At 49.9% G+C, this 13790-nt stretch overlaps 1 protein-coding gene across 5 annotated transcripts; it reads right to left on the reverse strand.

Moving 5' to 3' along the window:
- Window positions 1–261: 261 nt before the first annotated feature.
- On the reverse strand, window positions 262–2973 carry LOC123188805 (uncharacterized). 5 transcript variants are annotated; one of them, XM_044601083.1, is made up of 3 exons: window positions 2321–2961; window positions 2063–2137; window positions 262–1973 (listed from the first exon to the last, which is right to left on the reverse strand). In XM_044601083.1, the coding sequence occupies exons 1-3, from the start codon at window positions 2909–2911 to the stop codon at window positions 1878–1880; spliced, it is 762 nt and encodes a 253-aa protein (XP_044457018.1). In that variant the 5' UTR covers window positions 2912–2961; the 3' UTR covers window positions 262–1877. The 5 variants fall into 5 exon arrangements, 3 of the variants coding, with proteins under 3 accessions (XP_044457018.1, XP_044457019.1, XP_044457020.1); XM_044601084.1 differs by having other exon boundaries at window positions 262–1970; window positions 2321–2960; XM_044601085.1 differs by having other exon boundaries at window positions 2131–2137; window positions 2321–2956.
- Window positions 2974–13790: the final 10817 nt, after the last annotated feature.

Here is a 13790-nt window from a genome sequence, read left to right on the forward strand (position 1 = left end):
CTAAATTTGGCTGTGCAATGATATTCTACGAAGTAACTACAGTAGGAGAGGGATTGGAAGTGTACCATAATAATAGCTTGTGTATTGTGGAATATTGTGGACCAACAGAGAATGCTAAAAAGGTCTGAAATGACTATCCTAGTTCCTCCAACAGATCATGACTATAAATGTTTGTGGAAGTGCTAGAAATTTTGCAACAGAGAATATAGTAGTTAATCAATAACAACTGAAACTTGATGCATGCAAAATATAGCTGACAAATTGAAAAATGTCATTGGTATTAAAGAGAAGACAGGGGACAAAAACACTACTATACAATACATCAGCGACACCAGTTATATATTTTTCAGTAAAATGACAAAAAAATGTATCTTAGTTACATGGCATAGTTCTGGCAGAAAAATAGTAGCATCTCAGTCCTGCATCTGCATGGCTGAAGTGCTCCTTGTGTAACTGAAAATGCTATCACCATTCAACAAACTGACAACAGTCTAAAGTACACTAATAAATAAGATAGCTCCATGAATGCAAACCTCCATTATCACATATTCTGCAACAGACAACCTTAAAGAAAGAGAGGAGAAATATATTCATATATTTTCAAGTCTCCACTGGCACAACTGACAAAACAAATAATGACATTCCAATGTACTTCATAAGAAGGAAAAAAGTACAAAATTCTGGTCCAGGAGCTTTTCTTTACGCTACCCCCTTTTTCTTTTCATTCATTAAAAAAAGGGAAATGGAATCCATGTAGAAGAGAGAGACCACGTTGACCGAATTTAATTATAAATAGCAAATAACCACCGAATCAAGTAGTATTGGGTTGGGATTTAATTAAAGAGGTTGCCAGATCAGGAACGACAAAGGCAAGAGATAGGTTGGGATTTACCATGTCTCAAAAATCATTAAGATCACCCACGCCCGTCTCCTCTCCAAAAGCTGGCACTGAGAGCAATGTGATACATTACATGATTTAGAATAAAAGTTTACTTATATAGTATTAAATAAATTCTTTCATTACAGAAGGAATGTCGTGCTAATACAAGGAATTAGACAGAACTGGCATTTGCATTTAGCTATCCCTTTTTTTCAGTTGTTGCTCAAAACTAACAGTAATAGGAGCCATGTCTGATCAATAATTCCCTCTTATCATGATTCATGAACCATGTATATTCTATTAATTCTGATTCCTTCTAGGCCAATGATTTTTGCCTTCTTTTGAATGATTTAAACAGTTGATAAATGATAGCACTGGGAAGAACAGAAACAAAGTCAGGCTTAATTTTGTACTTGTAAATAGTACCAGGGTCTTACCAAAGCAAACAATTTGTATTGCATGGACATGGGTTTATGCCTAATTAGCTATCACAAGGATGTACTTGCATTATCACCCTCCTACAGTATATAGTGGGCAAGCAGCCAATGAGCACTCACACAACTAAAAATATAATAGATAATAGAAAATATGAATAGCTAATAATGCGTAAATGGCTGTTTCGGATTTACTAAAAAAACATTCTTGTAGCGTCCACAATAGGAGCCTCTGGTTCACTTGTTTGCATTGTTGTCATGTGGTCGTTGCCTTCTTGACCATCAACATCAGAGGTTCACGCATCCTGAAGAAGGCCATCATCACCAGGCCCTGCTAAATCAAATAAACATATCACCACTGGTAAGAGTCTCACTCAGTATTAATGGCATGAACAGAGCTAGCTAAAGCTAACCAAATCAATCAACAGGACCAGAGAAAACCAGTTGACCTATAGAAGCAAGGGGAACCTACAAGCGGAGAAGGGTGCGGTGGTGCTAGCAAACAAGGGAGGGGCTGAGAAGGAACTTATCATGTTGGATCCATCGTCGTGGCCTCATTCCCCTCACACACACCACCGCCGCAGCCACCATACGTCATCATTGAAGTTGCCTCCTCCTCGTTGTCGCCACCGGCAAATGCCAATCTCTACCACCGCCTGCTGCGGGGAAAGGAAAAGAGGAAAAAGACCGATTTGTGTTCGTAAATTTTCATGGTTCAAAAAACTCATTATTTCAGGAATCTGCTTACTCCATATCTAAGACCTTGCTCCAATACACTCGTTTGCACTTTGTAGTAAGATTTGCAATTATATGTACCTTCTTTCTGAAACATGGTCGGAAAAAGTCCATTGCCTTGGATAGCTTAGAACCGAGAGCAAAATGTGTACACCGTAGAAAATAGCAGACATTGGTATTGAACATGGGAACAATTATACAAGATGAACAAACCTGAATATTGTAAATTACAAAAAATTCAGAATTGTGTATGCCGCTATCGTACACATACCAGGTTAGCGTGTCTCCGGCACCGTGGGCGTGAAGCGTGGAAGGGCTTAGGTGTGTGGACAGGCCAGGAAAACGGCAGGGCAGGGCGCTTGTGGCCAAGACGTGGATGGCCAATGGAGGAGGGTAGGCAAGGAGGTGGCAGAGTGTTTCTAGGAGAGGGCAGTGCTATGCGCTGTTGGAGGGAGTGGAGTGCGGGGCAGCTGCATGATGGGCGAAGCGATAGAGCAGCGAGCAGGGAGAGCGCCGGAGACTCCGTCGCATCCCGCGCGGAGGCGCTAGTGCGGCCGGGAGCAGCGAGAGCGCCGGAAACTCCACGCCGCATCCCGAGGATCGAGTGCCCGCATCGCGCGTCCGCTGGTTCCGCACGCTGGATCCACTCACGGAAGACAGGACGATGGCGTGTCGGCCCCGTCGCCCGCAGCCACGATCTGTTACTGCTCCACGTTGCCGCTCGCTTCCGTGCCCCATCCGGTTGCATCGCTTGCCGTCCGTGCAACGGAACGGCGTCCTTGCGACTGAACGGACCAGGGAGGCGCTGTCTGTTGTGTCGGTGTAAATCCAACGCAGTCGCCGTTGCAATCCGAGACCCCATGGTGGTCGTGAGGCAGCATGACGCGATGTTTTAGGGTTTCACGTTCGACGGGATCCTTCTACAGGCCCATTAAGCCAGTAGGCCCAATTGAATGTCAGATGGCCAAAAAGGCCACCGGAGCAGCGGCCCAAGAGGCAAGCGCAGCCTGTACGCGCGCGATTTAGGTGGGATTTAGGGCAGATCGGATGGCCAAAAAACTCTAGAAGTGACGATCCAACGTATAGAAATGCTAATGGCTTGAGAGGGCAGGGAAAGTGCTCGGTTATAATGTATCTAAATTGCATGTGACAATTGCTCATGAATAGTATTTTGTTGTACAAACATCCGGTTAATTCTTGAGATACAATAGAGACACTATAATAGTACTACTTTAGTCAAATACATTATCCACTGATAGTTGTAGTGAAATGTCGCTCTAGCTATTAATTTGCAGAATCTTGCACGACAAAGTATAGGCATGCGATCTCTATGGTGTTCGAGTAAATAAAGAAAACTGGAACATGTGCCTTCAAATTTTCTATTTATATACAAAAACCATGCATTGGTACATATGAACCATATGAATAGGACTGAAGAAGATCTATTTTTTGTCATGTTTGTGAGTTTTCCGTTATTTCCGCTCAGTGTGAATAGGACTGAAGAAGATGGACATGCGATCCTTTAGGTAATTTCACCTTTTTTGAACAGCAAACCGTAGAACAATAGTTCTATGGTATATTTTCATTAAAAAATAGTATGTTACAAAGGGAAAGGAGAACATAGAAACAAAAGAAAAAAGATCTAAGCTAATGGGGCAGAGCCCTTATCCAACTTCAGTTCTAGGCAACATGACAACCATTTAAAAATTGATCTGACAGCCTGCTTGAACGAGGTGGAATGCTTGTCTTTGATCTTGTGTTGAAGTAGTTGAAGATCCTTTGTTAATTCAAGCCTCCAATTTGAGACTGTCGGCTGGATGTTTCTGAAGACCTTGCCATCTCACTTTACCTTGCCATATCACTTTGTTTAAATAGGACAGATTATTTACGAAGGTATACCATTTGTATTGACTGGATAATTTACATGTTGGCAAGGACTTATTGGTGCAGCCTGGTCATAATTGCTCGGCCAATTTCCCAACCCAAATCCAGAACCGCTTCATCTTTAGATCTTTACATGATTGATGAAATGCCTTAGAGACTAAGATCTTCACTTTGTTTTTCTCCGTTCTCCTGCTCACGGATTAACCGATGGTTGTAAGACCCAGAGAAGCATTAGGAACTGGCATGCAGTGTCTTCCAGTGTACGCGTACACACAATTCACTTTCCTTTTCTTTTTGCCCTTTGTATAGATGATGTGGTTGAGTTACGAAGCCTCTTCTTGCAGTGTTGTCTGCATGGCCGAAGGGAAGTTATTAATGCATTTGAGCTGCTGTATCAGATTGTTCATCTCCTGAACCTGTTTTAGTTGATATAAAAGTGTTCTCTATTTCAGAAAGCCACAACACGAGATTGTGCCCCTTCTTGCCCCAGGTGCATGTTGCTGCCCTCCTTTCCCCTCTGATTTGACTTGCTTTACCTTGTGTGAAGTTTTATACTTTCAACTTTACAAAGCTATATCAAGTTTGCTTTCAACTGTACTTGGCTAGACCTGTAACATGATGCATTTCTCTTCCAGTTTATTGAATACATTTTGAAGGAGCGAATGCTCTATCTGGTACTAATACGTCTCCAATGTATCTATAATTTTTGATTGTTTCATGCTATTATATTACCCCTTTTGAATGTTTATGGGCTTATTTTACACATTTATATCATTTTTGGGACTAACCTACTAACCGGAGGCCCATCCCATATTGCTGTTTTTTTGCCTATTTCAGTATTTCGAATAAAAGGAATATCAAACGGAGTCCAAACGGAATGAAACCTTCGGGAGCGTGATTTTTGGAACGAACGTGATCCAGAGAGCTTGGAGCGCAAGTCAAGAAGCTCTCGAGGACCCCACGAGATAGGGGGCCGCGTCCCCCCGGGCGCGCCCCGCTGTCTCATGGGCCCCTCGGGCGGCCACCAACGTACTTCCTCCTCCTATATATACCTACGTACCCCGAAAACATCCAGAGGCACCACGAAACACAATTTCCACCGTCGTAACCTTCTGTATCCGCGAGATCCCATCTTGGAGCCTTCGCTAGCACTTCCGGAGGGGGAATCGACTATGGAGGGCTTCTACATCAACATCCTTGCCCCTCCGATGAGTTGTGAGTAGTTTACCACAGACCTACTGGTCCATAGTTATTAGCTAGATGGCTTCTTCTCTCTTTTTGGATCTCAATACAATGTTCTCCCCCTCTCTTGTGGAGATCTATTCGATGTAAACTCGTTTTGCGGTGTGTTTGTCGAGATCCGATGAATTGTGGGTTTATGATCAAGTTTATCTATGAATAATATTTGAATCTTCTTTGAATTCTTTTATGTATGATTGAGTTATCTTTGCAAGTCTCTTCGAATTATTAGTTTGGTTTGGCCTACTAGATTGGTCTTTCTTGCCATGGGATAAGTGTTTAGCTTTGGGTTCAATCTTGCGGTGTCCTTACCCAGTGACAGAAAGGGTTGCAAGGCACATATTGTATTGTTGCCATCGAGGATAATAAGATGGGGTTTATATCATATTGCATGAGTTTATCCCTCTACATCATGTCATCTTGCTTAATGCGTTACTCTGTTCTTATGAACTTAATACTCTAGATGCAGGCAGGAGTCGGTCGATGCGTGGAGTAATAGTAGGAGATGCATGCAGGAGTCGTTCTACTTGTTATGGACGTGATGCCTATATACATGATCATGCCTAGATAATCTCATAACTATGCGCTTTTCTATGAATTGCTCGACCTAATTTGTTCACCCACGGTAATACTTATGCTATCTTGAGAGAAGCCACTAGTGAAACCTATGGCCCCCGGGTCTATCTCTTATCATATTTGATTTCAATCTACTTTTATTTGCATCTTTACTTTTGGCATCTATATTATAAAATACCAAAAATATATTTATATTATCTTACTATCTTTATTAGATCTCACTTTCGCAAGTGGCCGTGAAGGGATTGACAACCCCTTTATTGCGTTGGTTGAGAGTTCTCAGTTTGTTTGTGTAGGTGCGTGGGACTTTTGAGGAGCCTCCTACTGGATTGATACCTTGGTTCTCAAAACTGAGGGAAATACTTACGCTACACTTGCTGCATCACCCTCTCCTCTTTGAGGAAAACCAACGCAAGCTCAAGACGTTGCAAGAAGGATTTCTGGCGCCGTTGCCTGGGAGGTCTTCGCTCAAGTCAAGACATACCAAGTACCCATCACAAACCCATCTCCCTCGCATTTACATTATTTGCCATTTGCCTCTCGTTTTCCTCTCCCCCACTTCACCCTTGCCGTTTTATTTGCCCTGTCTTTCCCAATCTCCTCCTCTCTTCTTCGCTTGCCTTCTTTTGTGTGCTTGTGTGCTTGTTTGACCTTATGGCTTCGCCTAAGGGTCCTGACCACCTTCTCAAAAGGATGGATGAGATTGAATCAATAATTAGAAGCTTTATGAATTTGTAGTTTGAGCATAATAATTTCTTTAGAAAAGAACTTAAGGAACAAAAAAGTTTTTTAGGGTTTATGAACAAAGAGCTTGATGACATGAATAAAGAATTTTATGGTGTTAACGCTCAAATTACCCGGCTTGAAAATGCTATAGCCAAAATTTTTGACAAGCAAGCCACCTTAGTCAATAAGATGGCCGCTAAACTAGAAAAATTACATGAAAATAATGATGAGGATCTTAAAGTTATTGATGTGTCTCCGATTAGATCTATGTTTTGCAATATGAATTTTGATGATTATGGGACTGATGATGAATCAACTTTGCTAGAAGGCGTCCCAAAAATTCAGAGTCTTTAGATCTTGATGCTAAATTTGGTAAAAGAGAGATTGGAGAATCCTCAACTTCTAATAATATTGAACACACTATCTCGGATTTCAAGGAATTTGATTATGATAATTGCTCTTTAAAAAGTTGTATTTCCTTGTTGCAATCCGTTGTTAATTCTCCTCATGCTTATAGTCAAAATAAAGCTTTTACCAAACATATTGTTGATGCCTTGACGCAATCTTATGATGAAAAACTTAATTTGGAAGTTTATATACCTAGAAAACTTAATGATGAGTGGGAACCTACTATAAAGATTAGAATTAAGGGTTATGAGTGTTTTGCTTTGTGTGATTTGGGTGCTAGTGTTTCCACGATTCCGAAAACTTTATGTGATATTCTAGGTTTCCATGATCTTGATGATTGCTCTTTAAATTTGCACCTTGCGGATTCCACCATTAAAAAGCCTATGGGAAGGATCAATGATGTTCTTATTGTTGCAAACAGAAATTTGGTGCCCGTAGATTTTATCGTTCTTGATATAGATTACAATCTTTCTTGCCCTATTATTTGTGGTAGACCTTTCCTTAGAACGATTGGTGCGATGGCAAGCGTCTTGCTCCCAGCTCTGATGGCAGGCACTAATGACGGGGCCAGGGGGCTCCGAGCCCTGGCCCCCGCCTTGCGGCAGGTGCGATGGCCGCTCAAGTTCAAGCTGGAGATACTGCCGCACTACGATGGCGCGGAGGACCCGTCCTTGAGGCTGGGGGCGACGACAAGGTCATGGCCAACTGCCTTCCCATGGCCCTCGCCGGCGAGCCGCGCACCTGGCTGCTCAACCTCCCTGGATCCACAGTGGCATCTTGGGAGGAGCTGCGCGATCTCTTCACTGCGCGCTATGCGGCACCGGCGCACCACGCGGTCGCGACACTGCTAGGTGGCTCTCAAGCACCGCCTTCAGATCGCCACATCAAGCCGTTCCTCTGCCAGATTGGTGCCTCTTCCAAGCACTCGGGGGCTCTACTGGGCTGGGCCGCACCCGAGGCTGACCTCACCTTCGATTCAGAAGACCACCCCGTCACCACCACCGGCTCGGGTATGCTCTCGATGCTCTGCACGCCCACTATTTGCAACGTGGCCATTACCAAGACCCTCATCGACGGCGGCGCCGGCCTCAACATGCTCTCCGTGGAGGACTTCAGCCTTCTTCACGTACCCCTCAGGAGTTGGCGGCGGTGTCGCCCACTCCCTAGGGCAGATTCGCCTCCCCGTCACCTTCGGCACGTGCGATAACTACCGTACCGAGCTGATCGACTTCGACATCGCCCGCATCAGCCTCCTGTACAACGCCATCCTCCGGTACCCAGCTCTAGCCCAGTTCATGGCAGCGACCCGTCCGACCTACAACCTCATGAAGATGCCTGGAAGCAAAGGCGTCCTCACCGTCAAGGGGGACGCCAAGGAGGCCTTGATGGCGCTCAAACTCGCCCTCAAGACTGCCACAGCAGCGCAGCCCGCCGGTGCGAGCACCCCCGAGGCCAAGGGAGCCGCACCAACCAAGAAGAAGAAGTTGTTCACCCAAGACAAGGCGGAAACCAAGCAAGTGCCGGTCGATGAGGACGAGACCTCAGGAGCCACCTTTACCATAGGTGCCGGCCTCGACCCAAGCCAAGACGAAGCATTGGTGAAGTTCTTGCGCGCAAACAAGGAGATATTCGCATGGGAACCCAATCAGCTGGTGGGGGTCCCGAGAGAGGAGATTCAGCATCACTTAAAGGGTGTGCCCCAATGTAGGCCCTGTGAAGCAGCGGGCGAGACGACAGTCCACGGAGAAGCAGGCCTTCATCGTCCAAGAAACCCGCAAGTTAGAGGCGGCGGGTGCCATTCACGAGGTTCGGTACCCCGAGTGGCTGGCAAACCTCGTCGTTGTGCCGAAGAAGGGCGGGAAGGAGCGAATGTGCGTCGACTTCACCAACCTCAACAAGGCCTGCCCCCAAGATCCGTTCCCGCTTCCGCGCATCGATCAGATCATCGACTCCACCGCCGAGTGCGACCTATTGTGCTTCCCGGATGCGTTTTCAGGGTATCACCAAATCAAGATGGCGGTAGAAGATGTAGAGAAGACAGCCTTCCTCACCCCGTGTGGGGTGTACTGCTACACCTGCATGCCCTTCGTACTACGCAACGCGGGCGCGACCTTTCAGCAGTTGATGCACATCGCCTTAGGGTGGCAGCTCGGGAGAAACACGGAGGCCTACGTCGACGACATTATGGTGAAGTCTCGGGAGGCAAGAACCTTGATCCAAGATCTGGAGGAGTCCTTCGCGAGCCTGCGCCAGGTGAACTTGCGACTTAACCCAGAGAAGTGCGTGTTCGATGTCCCTTCCGGCAAGCTGCTGGGATTTCTCGTGTCCCACAGAGGGATCGAGGCAAACCCGGAGAAGATCAAGGCCATTGAAGACATGAGCCCACCGCAGACCCTTAAGGAAAGGCAGAAGCTGGCTGGTCGGGTAACTGCGTTGGGACGCTTTATCTCCAAGCTGGGAGAGCGCGCCCTACCCTTCTTCAAGCTGATGAAGGAGAAGGGCCCATTTGAGTGGACCCCGAAGGCCGACCGAGCTTTTCAAGACCTCAAGAGATACCTGACCAGCCCGCCGGTGATGGTGGCACCACGACCTCTTGAGCCTCTAGTACTCTATCTTGCCACCACCCCATACTCCACCAGCGCGGCGCTGGTGGCGGTTTGGGAAGAGCACCAAGCCAAGGACGCGTCGCGCCAAGCTATGCCGCCAGCTGGGATGATGCAAGATCAAGAAGGCGCAGCAAGAGCCGTAGCAGCATCAACAGAAGACCAAGCTCGGCAGGACGACGTCGCCGAGATTCCCGCAAGCGATCAGGAGTCGGGAGTTCCACCACCTCAGGAGACGCCCCAACTTTTGCAAGACACGAGCCTCACCAACGCGCCAACCCTCGTCAAGCACCCAGTGTATTTTGTCAGCACGGTGTTGCGGGACGCGAGAGCACGATATCCCATGCCTCAGAAGCTCCTGCTCGCGCTCTTTGTGGCCTCGCGCAAGTTGCGGCACTACTTCCAGGGCCACCCCATCAAGGTCGTCTCAACCTACCCATTGGAGAGAGTGCTCAGGAGCCCCAACTCTGCTGGAAGGGTCGCCGAGTGGAACATCAAGCTGCAGGCATTCCATTTGGAGTTCAGCACTACCAGGGTCATCAAGGGAGCAGCGCTCGCTGATTTTGTGGCGGAATGGACGGATGCCCCGACGCTTGAAGTAGGCGAAGATCGGTCCACCTCACCGGGAAGCGAGGCGCCAGATGGCTGGTCATGTATTTCGATGGGCCTTCACGCACCAGGGCGCGGGGGCTGGAGCAGTACTCATCTGGTCCACTCAGGACAAGCTCTACTATGTTGTGCAGCTCTGCTTTCAGCAGGGCGAGAAGGTCTCCAACAACATCGCAGAATACGAAGGCCTCATAGCTGGCCTGAAGGCCGTGGCAGCTCTAGGGGTGAAGCGCTTTACTGTTAAGGGCGACTCGCAACTCCTCGTCAACTTCTCCAACAAGGTATACGAGCTGAAGGACGAGCACATGGAGGCATACCTCGCGGAGGTGCGCAAGATGGAGAAGCAGTTCCTGGGCCTGGAGTTGCAGCACGTGCCTCGGGGCACCAACAAGGAAGTTGACGACATCGCCAAGAGGGCATCCAAGCGGCAGCCCCAAGAGCCCGGCGTCTTTGAGGAACGGCTCTTCAAGCCATCAGCGACACCACCACTTTCGAGAATAGTTCAGCCTTGGGAGGAGCTCCCACAGCCGCCTGCCACAGGAGCCCCGGCCTATGGCCCGACCTCAGGAGTGCGCCTACTCTTGGCGCTTGAACCCCAAGAGGGATGCCGGACCAAGGAATTCAAGGAATACCTGATGCAAGGGGCGCTACCGGAGAAGGAGGAGGACGCGGAGCACGTGGCCCGGCAAGCCACAACATACTGCATCCGGGACGGTGAGTTGTACAGGAAGCGACCAAATGATGTTTCACTACGTTGCATCTCCAAGGACCAGGGGAAGGAGTTGCTGTCTAACATACACGGATGGGACTGCGGGCACCATTCGTCATCATGGACTCTCGTCGGCAAGGCATTCCACAGCGGATTCTACTGGCCCACGGCGCTCAACGACGCAGCCAAGCTGGTGAAGTCCTGTGAAGCCTGCCAGTTTCACGCCAAGAAGATCCATCAGCCGGCCCAGGGCCTCCAGACCATCCCACTCACATGGCCGTTTGCGGTCTGGGGGCTGGATATCTTGGGTCTGTTTCCTCGAACGCCTAGGGGCTACCGCTACCTCTACGTTGCCATTGACAAGTTCACCAAGTGGGCGGAGGTGGAAGCCGTCCTCACCATCCCACCTAGTTCCGCGGTCAAATTCATCAAGGGTCTCGTGAGCCGCTTCGGGGTCCCCAACCGCATCATCACTGATAACGGCTCGCAGTTCACCAGTAATCTCTTCAAAACATACTATGCTAACCTTGGAACGCAGATCTGCTACGCTTCAGTGGCGCACCCCAGGAGCAATGGTCAGGCCGAACGCGCCAACGCGGAGGTCCTAAGGGGCCTCAAGACCAGGACTTTCAGGAAGAAGCTGGAGACCTGTAGCAGGGGCTGGTACGACGAGCTCCAGTCCGTGATGTGGTCCATCCGTACTACCGCCACCAAGCCGACGGGCGAGACCCCGCTCTTCCTCATCTACGGGGCAGAAGCAGTCCTCCCTCACGAGGTCAAGCATTGCTCCGCACGGGTCCTGGTGTTTGATGAAATGCAACAGGACGCCACGTGGGGGATGGACCACGTGCTGGGGGAGGAATGCCGCCGCGAAGCCGCGCTATGGGCAGCAAGGTATCAGCAGGCGCTGCGGCGATATCACTGCCGCAACATCCACTCCAGGACGCTCGAGGTGGGTGACCTCGTCCTGAGGCGGGTCCTCTCCAAGGAGGGGATGCATAAGCTCTCACCCATGTGGGAGGGCCCATTCAGGGTCGTCCATGTCTCCAGGCCTGGCGCCGCGCGCCTGGAAACACAGGACGGGGTGCCCATCCAGAACGCCTGGAACATCCAGCACCTCCAGAAGTTCTACCCATGAAGTAAGGCTCAGCGCCTTTGAAGAAAGGCCCAGTGCCTGTGAAGAACGCTAGGTGCCTATGAAGATCGCCACCCATGACACTCTCACGTAATAATGAGTGGGGTTGTACATGCCCAGAGTCTCAGGATTGCTGCCTCGGGCCTCGGGGGCTCCCTCCTATGCCTAGTGGCAGCACTTAGCTCCGCGCTGGTGAGAAGACTTGAAAACTAGACTAGGTGTCGGACATGGCTTTTCATTTGCTTTCCGTAGTTGGCTTGCCTTCTTTTAATTGAAGTTTGCTTCTGGTATCCCCTGCTGATTTGGTTCCGTCGCCTTTCGCCGCTATTTCTGACTCCAGTTAACTTGTGTTCTCTCTCTCGCATACCTCATGAGGGGGCTAGGCAGGTGCCCTCGCGAGCATTTTTCCTTCTCTCTGCCTTCCGCCTGCTTTTTCATGAGGCACCCTCGCTCGAGCCCACAAGTTGGCGCATCTCTCCTAATCCGTGCCCCTCGGGTACCGCGATATGAAGCGCTGGGTCAAAGCTTGGGTGAACGATAAGCCTCCTAAGCTTCCTAGCGAGCTTCCTAATGAATTTTTTGCAGTTCCTGAGCGACCGCTAAGTCAAGATGGGCACGAGGAAACAAGTGCCTCGTAAAGAGGAGGCTACCCCGTGCCAAGCTAAGTTATCTCCGCACAAAATAACGACACAGCACGGAAACAACAAACATAGCATAATGATTGAGGAAGCAGAGTTCGATACACGTCCCTCCGGGCCCATACTGGTTTCCTTTTTAGTGCAGGAAGGAAAGGAAGAACGAAACAAAAGTGGCGCTTGCCCCTATGGCGGCCCTCGGGGGCAGGCTCTTGGCGACGTCTCGAGCTCAGCCGGATCCTTCCGTGAAGCGCGGCGACAAGACGACCCGCTACCACCTTTGAAGCGAGCGCGGCGGCGTGGCAGCTGGTCGTAGCCACCGCTGCTGGAGCTGTCGCCGAGATAACAAACACCGTAACTGGACCAGGCATGGCCAGTGCCTAGGGCGGGCTTGCCCTCGTCCTCGTCGCGGCCATCGCCAAGGCCGAGCACCTCCTCGCCGTCGTTCACCTCGGGGCAGCACCCGGCGCGGCGACCATCCTCCCCAAACACTCTCACATAGAGAGTCGTGTCACCGTCATACTTGAAGTGGAGGGTGCACCGCCTGCCTAGGCCGCGTGCACGGGCAAATGTCTGCCAACCGCGGGCCAGAGCTATGTTGCTCGTGACGGAGACCTCGACCACAACCCAAGAAGCCCTGCTGCAACAATCGTCCGCCTACAGCCAGAGCCCACCTACACCGGAGGCTGGCAGCTCGTCAACGAAGAAGCGCGAAAGTTGAAGCCAGTTGCCGGCCAGATCCTCCGACCAGACAATGAACTCCGGCAGCACCTCTGCCGAGTGGAAGCGCGGCCGGGGAGGCTGCACAACCACGGCACGTCTCCCTTTGTCGACGGGGCTGTCGCGACCGGAGCAACCCCTGCCACGCACAGCGGCACCACCCCGGGAGCGGGGGCCGCGGCGGGGTTCGCGATGTGCTTACGGGGACGGCCGCATCCATGCTTGGGTGCCGGAGAGCCAGGCCCCTCGTGAGGGGCCTTGCCCTTCTCCGCGGCAGAGAACCTCTTCGACGGCGCCATTGCTACTAGCAGAGGAGAAAGGAGGAAGAAGCAAGCGGACTGCAAAGAGATGGGTGACGGGGGCTCTGCCCCCTCCCCATTTATAGCGGGAGAAGGCCAACCGGCGCCTCCCACGATCACAAGTAATGATGGTTTTCCCTTGCATGTCGCGGGACTTGTCAAAATTGGGCAGTTGCCGAGGTAGCGTGGGGGAAGCGG

This window comes from Triticum aestivum, chromosome 2A (assembly GCF_018294505.1).
Source record: "Triticum aestivum cultivar Chinese Spring chromosome 2A, IWGSC CS RefSeq v2.1, whole genome shotgun sequence".
NCBI classification, from domain to species: domain Eukaryota; kingdom Viridiplantae; phylum Streptophyta; class Magnoliopsida; order Poales; family Poaceae; genus Triticum; species Triticum aestivum.

What these genes read in the sequence shown, in the direction of transcription:
- LOC123188805 (XM_044601083.1), bottom strand. Translation starts at nt 2,911, where the DNA reads ATGGGGTCTCGGATTGCAACGGCGACTGCGTTGGATTTACACCGACAC. An exon ending in GCCGGAGACACGCTAACCTG is followed by an intron (nt 2,138 to 2,320) that starts GTATGTGTACGA and finishes ACCATGTTTCAG; the next exon opens with AAAGAAGGTACATATAATTG. An exon ending in AGCAAGGTCTTAGATATGGA is followed by an intron (nt 1,974 to 2,062) that starts GTAAGCAGATTC and finishes CTTTCCCCGCAG; the next exon opens with CAGGCGGTGGTAGAGATTGG.